At 41.2% G+C, this 9,206-nt stretch overlaps 1 protein-coding gene across 6 annotated transcripts in view; it reads right to left on the bottom strand.

The window, feature by feature from the left end:
• Positions 1-1,128: 1,128 nt before the first annotated feature.
• LOC104860728 overlaps positions 1,129-9,206 on the bottom strand; it is an 18,916-nt gene continuing 10,838 nt past the window's right edge. For 3 of the 6 annotated variants that reach the window (XM_019207180.1, XM_010621958.2, XM_019207181.1), the window contains 2 exons: positions 9,033-9,175; positions 7,243-7,470 (listed from right to left, as the gene is read on the bottom strand). In XM_019207180.1, the coding sequence (XP_019062725.1) occupies positions 7,431-7,470; positions 9,033-9,175 (183 nt within the window). In that variant the 3' untranslated portion in view covers positions 7,243-7,430. Of the gene's footprint in view, positions 1,195-5,426; positions 5,677-7,242; positions 7,471-9,032; positions 9,176-9,206 lie in introns of those variants that run through there. The other 3 variants (XR_779786.2, XR_779785.2, XM_010621960.2) reach the window with 2 other exon arrangements.

Here is a 9,206-nt window from a genome sequence, read left to right as displayed (position 1 = left end):
TGTGTAAAGAGGATAACACAGTGATTTGGGGGCAGGATAGCAAATGTGTTTTGTTCCAGTTTTACCTCAAGAGTGGGGAATACACAGTCTTTAACCAAGAGGAACAGCATTAACTTACCCTGCAAACTAAGTGGTTACAATGTAGCATTTCCTTTGGTTCCCAGAACAGAGGTCTGGCCCTGTATTACTCCGGGAGGCGGAAGGCAGGGGTTGATGGGGCTGTCTTCTCACAGCAAGCATCAGCGCATTCACTTTCAAAACCTAAATCAGCTAAGCCTTAAACGAATAGAGCAAATGGGAAGAAAAGTACAAAGGGCTTCGGAATTCAAAGAATCCTCTGGGTTTAGGTGGAAAAACAAAGTGATGTGGGAAGAATAATCTCTGAAGGGAAAATCCTCTTCTTTGGCTGTAGCGGGATGGTCAGATCCCCACATCCACCTCAGCACTCAGGCAGATGAGCTGCACCACGCACGCTCCTGGACAGGCCCTCACTGTGCTGGACGCGCACTGCGGCTCCTGGCGGGCTCTGTCTCTCCTATCATCCCCTCCAAACATTTAGATCTATGGCCGGGTGGATGTCAGTGGCTAGGTCAGAAAGACAGTTCTGGTATGAAATATTTATACTTAATTGGCCTTTTGTGTCTGTCTGTGTAGTTTTGCCAAGCATTTAATAGTTTCCATTGAGTATTCTTTATTCTTTTTTGGGAAGAAAGCTAGTCAGGGGTGGAGCTGGGAAAGTCAGGGACAGGGCATGAAAGGCTGTTTTCCTCCAAAGACTTCGGGCACACTTCCCAAACTAGACGCAGAATGAACACTGGCCCCTGGCTTGCGAATAACTTAGGATGTTTATCGTATAACTCACCATTGTTATTCTTTGCTCTTATTCTCTCTGATTAAGGTTCTAGTTTGGTCCTGGATTAGTAATCTGAGTATTAGATTGGAGGGAAGTTGTAGTTCCTAAGACATAGCAGGGTAAAATGGAGCCCACATAACTTTTCACTTACAATTTAATTTGTAAACAGTGAATTTATTTGAGTAATTCTTATCCACTACTTTTTAAATCTTTTTTTAATTTTTATTTTTCATTAGTACATGTTTTCAGTACATAATGATTACTTTTTTGTAAGGAGTTGATACATGTACTTAGTCATTAGAAAGTAATACATAGATGCTTGTTGAGAAAAACAGAACGTGCTGAAAAACATAAAGAACAAAACAAAAGCCACCTTTAATGGTACTGTACACAGAAAGGAAGAAAAGATTATTCATTTTAAATGTATTCTTTCCAGATTTTTCTATAAATTTTTATCTCATTCATTTTAATTTTATTATTAATCTCATTCCTGCACCTAGCTTTTTAAGAGTATTACCTGTCAAGCATTTACCTGTTATTACCATTCTTTTAAAAATATTTATGTTATTTTAAAGTACACATGATTATAGTTTGCTGTGTGAGACCCTCGTTGTTTAATTTTTTTCATTTTGGTAGATTGATAGTGGTGATGTGCATTCAGTACTGTCTGTATTTGTCTGCACCTTTGATTATGTCTTCACCATAGTGTTCTAGAAATTACTGAAACAAAGGATAGGTACAATTTAAAGCTTTTCAGTATCTGCATTAGCTACTCTCCCATTTCTGGGACAAAATATCCAACGCTCACAACTTAATGGAGAAGGTGTTTATTTGGCTTATGATTTTCAGAGGATTCATTTCATGATTGGCTGGCTCCAAGGCAGAAACGGTATAGTGGAAGGAAAGCTGCTCATTCCACGGCAGCCAGGAAGCAGAGGGAAAACAGGGGAGCTGGAGACAAGAATCACATTTCCAGCTCACACCCGCAGTGACCTATCCCTTCCATGGGCCCCATCTCCAAACAGCACAGTCAGCTTCTGATCTCACCAATGGCTGAATCCACTCATGAGTACAGTGCCCGTGAGCCAATCACCTTCCACATAAATACATGAGACTTGTGTGGGACATTTTAGGTCTAAACTACTGAAATAGGTATTAAAATTTTTTCCAAAAACAAGCTCCCGAGTTTTACCCCCACAAGCAGACAAGAGGCCTCCCAGCCCTGCTCCAGCTGCTTGGATTAACTGTGCCCCACCCTTAGCCACTGCAAAAGAGAAGCCCGGAATTTCATGGGCTCCAGCTAAGGTGGTCCCACTTGAGTGTCCATTCATCTCTTGGCACAGTGGACATGAGGCAATACCCATGTGTTTCTCCACTTGTTCTGGGCACACGCTCGATCATCAGGAGCCAGAAGAAGCTACAGAGAGGGGAAACCCCTCACGACACAGCCCTCCCACCAGATCTCCATCACCCTGGTCTGCCTTCTGCTCATCACAAACTCTCGGTTCATCTCCCAGCCACCAGACTTCCCTGCCCAGTTCAGCTAGCTTGACTCTCACCTCCCTCTCCTCCCCACTGCTAGAGCCTTCCCACTGCAGCATGTGGAGCTGCCCATGGTCATCTGTTCAATCCCCTGCGTTCTCAGCCTCTGGCTTGGTTGCTTCTGTCAGCTTCTTATCCCACCTACACTCTGGCTCTCACCCTACGAAGCTATGCTTCCTGCAGCCTTTTTACATCACTATTCATTTGCCTCTTTCATATCTTGATCTACTTGTTAGAGTGGCAGATGGACGTTGCCTCTTCACCTTCAAGGCTTCGAGAGCATTCTCTCTGTTGTTTGCATGTCCCCAATTTTGAGGCTCACGTTCCAGAACACAGGCTACCCTTCCTGCCTCCAATCACTACAGTCCCCAGGGCCACTCCCCTTCATTTATTAAATATTTTAGTCAATGGCTCATAAGTGCTCGCTCTAACAGGATTCACACTACAGCTCTTGGGGACCTCGTTATCCCTATAGATGGCCTTTCTACGCCTTCCAGTTCCTTGGTCTCCAGTGGTGCTCTCTACCCCACACTGATGGTATCTATGCAGCTAGCTACTCGCCTGGTTCTGCCCTAGCCATTGTCCTTCCAGAAAATCGGCATCTCCTCCACAAGCTCAATGTCATGCAGCCTGTTCTGCAGTTGCCACCTCTTGTTTTTCTACTTCATTCTGCAGCATTCCAACACCAACTACCCTGTGTTTCCAACAGAGCTGACTGTCCATTCCTATTACCCCACTCACATGCCCCAGACCTCAAAGTCACCCTTGAGTCTCCCGTGCTCTTAACACCCATTCAGCCTTCTCGTAGAAATTGCGAATGATCTGACACTTGTTTCCACCTCCACGATTACCACCTAGCCCTCATCAAGTCCTCTCTGCCTAGGTGACTGTGCAAACCCCTTAATGCTTTCCAGACACCAACTCTTGCCCCAAAATCAGTTCCCAACCCAGCCGTCAGAGAGCCTTTTTTAACATGTTAAATTACATCAGTGGATTCTTGATCACAGTGAAAACCGGACGTGGTTTGCTTGTTTTAGTTTGGTTTGGTTTTTAATTAGTAGACTTTGCTTCTTAGAGCAGAGCACCCAGGTTTTCACAATGACTACAAGGCCCTATGGGATCACTCCAGCACCTTGCGGCCAACTTTTCACTTTCACTTTCTGCCTTTCAGAACTTGGCTCACACCTGGCCTCAGCCTGCTTCTTCCCAGATATTCCTTGAAGACTCCAAACATGCTCCTGCCTTGGGGTCTTTGCTTGCTCCCCTGTCTGCAGCGGTCAGTCACAATTCTCCATCTCTCTATTCAGGTCTCTGCTCCAATGCTATGCTTATGAAAGAGTCTTCCCTCTTAGTTTATTGATTTTATTTTTGACCTATATTTAAAATGTATGAAAAGGCAAAAAGTACTATTTGATTCTTCTGTGATACTTTCTTCATACTTACTTTTAGAAAATGTTGCCAAATGATTTATCCTCCATATCTTTCTTTCTTAAAGTAGTGCTTCTTTTATATGCTAAATATATTTGAATCTTTTTCTGGACTTTCTATTTCATTTTCAGTTTTTATTTTATTTTGTTGATATGACTAGGATGGCACATCCATTTATATGTCTGTAGACATGTCCTCTTATTCCATTTCCAAACAAGTTTTACTATTCTCATTTTCTTTCTTGCAAGTGAAATGTATATATTAATTTGTTGAAATACAAAAGCCCTTCAGATTCTTCACTGGGATTATATTAAATATGTAAGTTATCTTGGAAGCTTTGGTATCTTCTTCCTATTGCTTGTCTTCCCATTCATGAAATTATCTACCTCTTTATTTGATCAAGTTTTTTGTTCTTCATTAAATTTTTTATCTTGGGAAAAGCTTCGAGTACAGCTTGGTGGTCAAGTGTTTTCTTAGTATGCATGAGGCATTGGGTTAGGGCCTCAACACTGCAAAAAATATTGTTTTATGTGAAGCCTACATTCATGTGTAATAAATTATTTTCTTGTTGGGTTTATCCCTAGGATTTTAGATGGTTTTTCTATTTTTACTATAATTATTTTTTTAATTTATTGTTAATCGGTTATTACTGATATATGAGAAGTATTTTTTTCTACTGCTATAACAATAATAGTTACATTTTACAGAGTGGAACAAAGGAAAATTATGTAAATGAGTGATTAGGAGACAAGATCCTGGGTCAGACTGGCTGAATTCAAACCTAGTTCTAGTTCCAGCTGTGTGATTTCAGGCAGTTCACTTGAAATTTTCTGTACCTCAGTTTCTTCATTTGCATAATGGGATGAAAATAGTATTTTCTTCATAGGATACATGTGTGAAAAAGAAAACTTTAGACCCATCAAATTTAGTAGAATTTATCTGAGCAAAGAACTCTTCAGGAATCAGCCAGCATCTGAAGAAAGGTTCCACCCAGCAAATGGGTAAGTCATTTCTATGCATAGAATAAAGGATGTGGTGCCCAGAAACAGCTTGTTGGATACAGCTGAGCATTCTTTTTTATATGGGCAAGGTCTGAGTGGTCAGCAGCCTCTCATTAGCTGCATTTACCTGCTGTGATTGGCTGAGACTCAGCTATTGGCTACAAGAATATATTCTTAAATTAAGTTGTAGTTTGCTACATTTGGAAGCAGCATCAAGCCCAATTTAATTTCACACATGTAAAATGATTCTATTATCACTCAGGTTTCCTTAGATAACCATAATTTACAAATAATACTTTTCATCCTTTTTGATATTTTATATTCTCTATATGTCTTATAATAAAAATTTCTAGGAACATGTTTACCAATAATAATAATAATACATGACTTTATCATTTATTGATTTCAGTGAGAACATCTTTATGATCTCATTGTTAATTATGTCAAGTATTTACTAATTAATAGGTTTTACTCAGAATTAATGTTGACTTAACAAATGCCTTTTTACACTTGATCTTAGCCAAAAGGCCAAGAAGCAATCCCAGATGTCTTTTTAGTATATGTTAAAATTACCATTTTTTTTCAAACTCTTGTGTGATAAATGTATTTATTTTCTCATATTGAGCCATCCTTGCATTCCAGGAATAAAATGTCCTTGTTATGTCATACCATCATGTGCTACATAATGCCCTTCAGTGGATGAAGGACTGGGTTAATAACCCTATAGTGGAGAGAAAAAGTTCCTATAACTTACCGATATCATGGCCATGACTATGTCCCAGCATAATCCATCCATCACTCCTGTGTTTGTGGTGATGTGGGTGGGAACAAACTTAATGCACTTCCAGTCATCTAAAAATCCATCATATGAATTACATACATTACATAATACTTGGTATATTAGTAAATAATTATGGTACTGGTTTTTGTATTTACCACACTATACTTTTATCATTAATCTTCAGTGCACTCCTGCTTACATAAAACAAAGTCTACTGTAAGACAGTGTGCCAACCTCATACATCTAACATTTACAACATCTCTTGATTGTAAATGATGGACCTGATCTAGATTTATGCAAGCTCACTCTATGACATTCACACAACAATAAAATTGCCTAAAAATGAATTTGTTGGGAGGTATTCCTATCCTTAAATGCACAGCTGTGTCCTTCTAATATGTTGCTTCATTTGATCTATTAAAGCATTTTTTAAACTCTTCTCTCTGGGCTTATCAATTAGATTGGTGGGTAGTTGCTGATCCTTTTGTTGCAGGATCATCAGGCTTATTAACAAAATGACACAGATTTGTAAGTGGCCTTGAAAAGTTTACATATTTTGCTGTGTTCTGCAATGATGTATTTAGTGTGGGCATTACTTTTTTGTTGACTGTTTGAAGATACCTGCGGTAAACCATGCTCCTATCCAAGCTTCTAGACTTCCTGAATCCAGACTGACAACTTGTGTAATACCTTCCACTGATGCTGATTAACTAGGATATCTACTTCTTATAGAGGTCATTTATATTTTCCTAGAAAATTAAACTATATGCTGACTATAAGAAATACATTAACTCATGAAAATTGAAAGACTGGCCCAGTTCACTAGATAAACAGAAAGCAAAAAGGAAATAAATATCACAAAGTCACTCTCAGTCAAATTGAAATTCAAAGCTGGAAGAACTCATGGGTCACAGAATGGCATTTTGTCAACAAAAGATATAATCTTCAGGAGTTATAAAGATAACAAGCATAAATGTTAAGTCCTACAAATGTAGTCATGTCATGTATAAGACAAAACTTGTTCAAAGTGTAAAAATTAATTGGCATGAAGAAAACACCAAACTTATTTCTTAACAGGCTGATGGGACAAAGTATAAATGAGCATGAGGAGACAGAGTGCCCATCCTGTGTCCTCAGCAAGTGATTTTCTGGCCAGCTCAGAGTCACTGGTCTGCTTCCTTCTCCCTGTTTCTCCCACCGCTGACCCAATGGACTGCAATTATCAGGATGCACTGCTTTCGGACAGCTTCCACCTGGCCCTGTCCCAAGTCCTTTCCACCGATCACCAATCCCCTTCTCCTCAAAGCACTTTCCACCATCTATCTGGGAATTGTAACCTTCTAACATTAGAGGGAAAGATAAGAAGGTAGAGGGTTGGACGGGAGGTATTCAAGCTTCCTCAAAAAGCAAAACCCACTCATGGAAGGCCAGGAACCCAGTTTTCTGACTGGTGTGGGCTTTAGGTGTCTGAGACAAAGGCCAAGAGGTAGGAAAAAAATAAAACAAAACAAGCCATCTTACTCTCATTTTAGGAAGTCACCTGTCTCCTCTGCTTCAGGAAATGAGCCTCTCTCTCTCTCTGTCTACACACACACACACACACACACACACACACACACACTTCAATTCCATCCCCTTTATTTTTGATGAAAATTCTTCCTTATCAAGATAGTGACTGAGGCCTGTAAGGAGTTCTCCGCCTGGTGAAGCTGACGAGGCCAAGGGTAGCCGGATCAGACATCAAAGGCATGGAGGACCCTCCCTCTATCTCCACATATTCCATACCCCTTCTGAACACTTGCTGCTAATGCTGCTGGGGCTGCTGCTACTGGTGAGACCTAGCCAGCTGCTGAAGAGGATTCTTCCTAGGTAAAAACACAAACAATGATATTTCTGGGGAACAGAAAGAAGAAAGCATACTTGTTCAGTAAAAAATGAGTTGGTTTCATGCTACAGCCACTGCTTCCAAGGGGGCTGTCCAAGTCTAGGAAAGGGGCACTTCCAACCCAGGGGAAATTCTTTCTCCCTGTTCTTGATTATGGTAAGTCCATGTGGTATAGAAATGCCTAGTTCCATACCAGCCTCTCTTAGGAGCTGGCTTTCTGGGGCCCTTAATTAAAAGTACTAAGACACAATACAAAGATGAAAGACTTAGCAGATACATGGGCTGCACCCAGCACTGCAGGTGGTCTGTCTAGTACTTGTGAAGGCCTAGGAGTTCTTGTCTTGTCTTAGCTGACATGGAGGTCTGGCTGAAATGCCTGCTTGGGAATTTGGGGGACAGTATCATAAGCTAGAAAGTTGAGCTCCTGGAGAGTGGACCCACATGTCCTTGAACTATATCTAATTTTGGATGTCTGTGAGCATTCCCAGGCCTGGCCAAAATTCCAAGACCCCGACCCCAACATGCCAAGGTAAACATGCTGATAGACAGATGGGCTCTCTGGGGTCCCCCACTGCTCCCAGGGTTCACTGTGTGTGTATTTCTTTCTCCAAGTCTGCTAGTGTCAAGCTTCCTTACTCAGAGCTCCTGTACCTTAGATCACACCAGTGTTCCTGGAACTAAACCCTAAGAGGTCTTTCGGAAGAGTGGTGTCCTATATAAATACACAATGCAATACGTGGTGTCATTGAAAAATACAGTGAATGTTTAAATTTTAAAATGTTATGGTAAAAGAAACATTGCCATCAATCCCCTCAAAATATCCCCCCCTCACTTCAAACACACTTATCCCACTGTTCTTGCCACTTTCTGAAGCAGTTCTGGAAGTCTCCTTTCCTGAGTGTCTTTAGTTTAAATGTCTTAGCTGTCCTGAATCAATTCATTTTGACTTTGGGGAAGAACCAGAAGTGACTTGGGGCCAGATCCAGTGAATAAGGTGGATGAGGACGCACTGTGTTTTTAGGAGCTGCTTTTCCACTGGATGGCACTCAGCAGCAGCATTTACCATATTTATGATCAAATGTCATAAAAATACTCAGGAAAGAGAACTACCAGAACTGCTTCAGAAAGTGGCAACAACAGTAGGATAAATGTGTTTGAAGGGAGTCTTTTACTGCAACAATTTCAGCATTCTCAGCCCTTGTATCTCTACATATGAGCTCATAGACATGACTGGGAACCCCTCTCCTTTTCAAAGTCTGCCTGAGGCACAGAACCCACCACACTTGTATTCCTGGCCACTTCTACCCCAGTCCCCAGATGCTAATGAGTCACACTGACAGTAGAGACCTGTATTCCAAGGGCTCTGATCTTCAGTGCTCCCACACAGGACTGTAGCCGTGAAGGGCATGTCTCGCAAACATCCCCCTTTGTTCCACCACCCCTTCAGCCACTGATAGCCCCCTTTAAACCCTCAGACCCCATGGAAGTGGTGGTGACAATCCCCTTCTAAAGCCCTTCTCATCCTGTCATTTGAATACAGACCTGCTCCTGGCTCCCCAAAGCCCCTCATAAATCAGCTCAGGTGGTCCTATTGCAGACATTCCAGCCTGGGGACAATGCTGACACAGATGCCATGCTTGCTCTCCATTGAGCTGTTCCTCTTGGCCACCTGCATCTTTATCCTCCTTCAGAAAAAAAAAAAAAAAAAAAAGAAAA

This window comes from Fukomys damarensis, unplaced genomic scaffold, assembly GCF_012274545.1.
Source record: "Fukomys damarensis isolate Sample0158 unplaced genomic scaffold, DMR_v1.0_HiC HiC_scaffold_10, whole genome shotgun sequence".
NCBI classification, from domain to species: Eukaryota; Metazoa; Chordata; class Mammalia; order Rodentia; family Bathyergidae; genus Fukomys; species Fukomys damarensis.
Note: the sequence above shows the minus strand (reverse complement) of the source record. Positions and strands in the feature narration are given on the sequence as shown.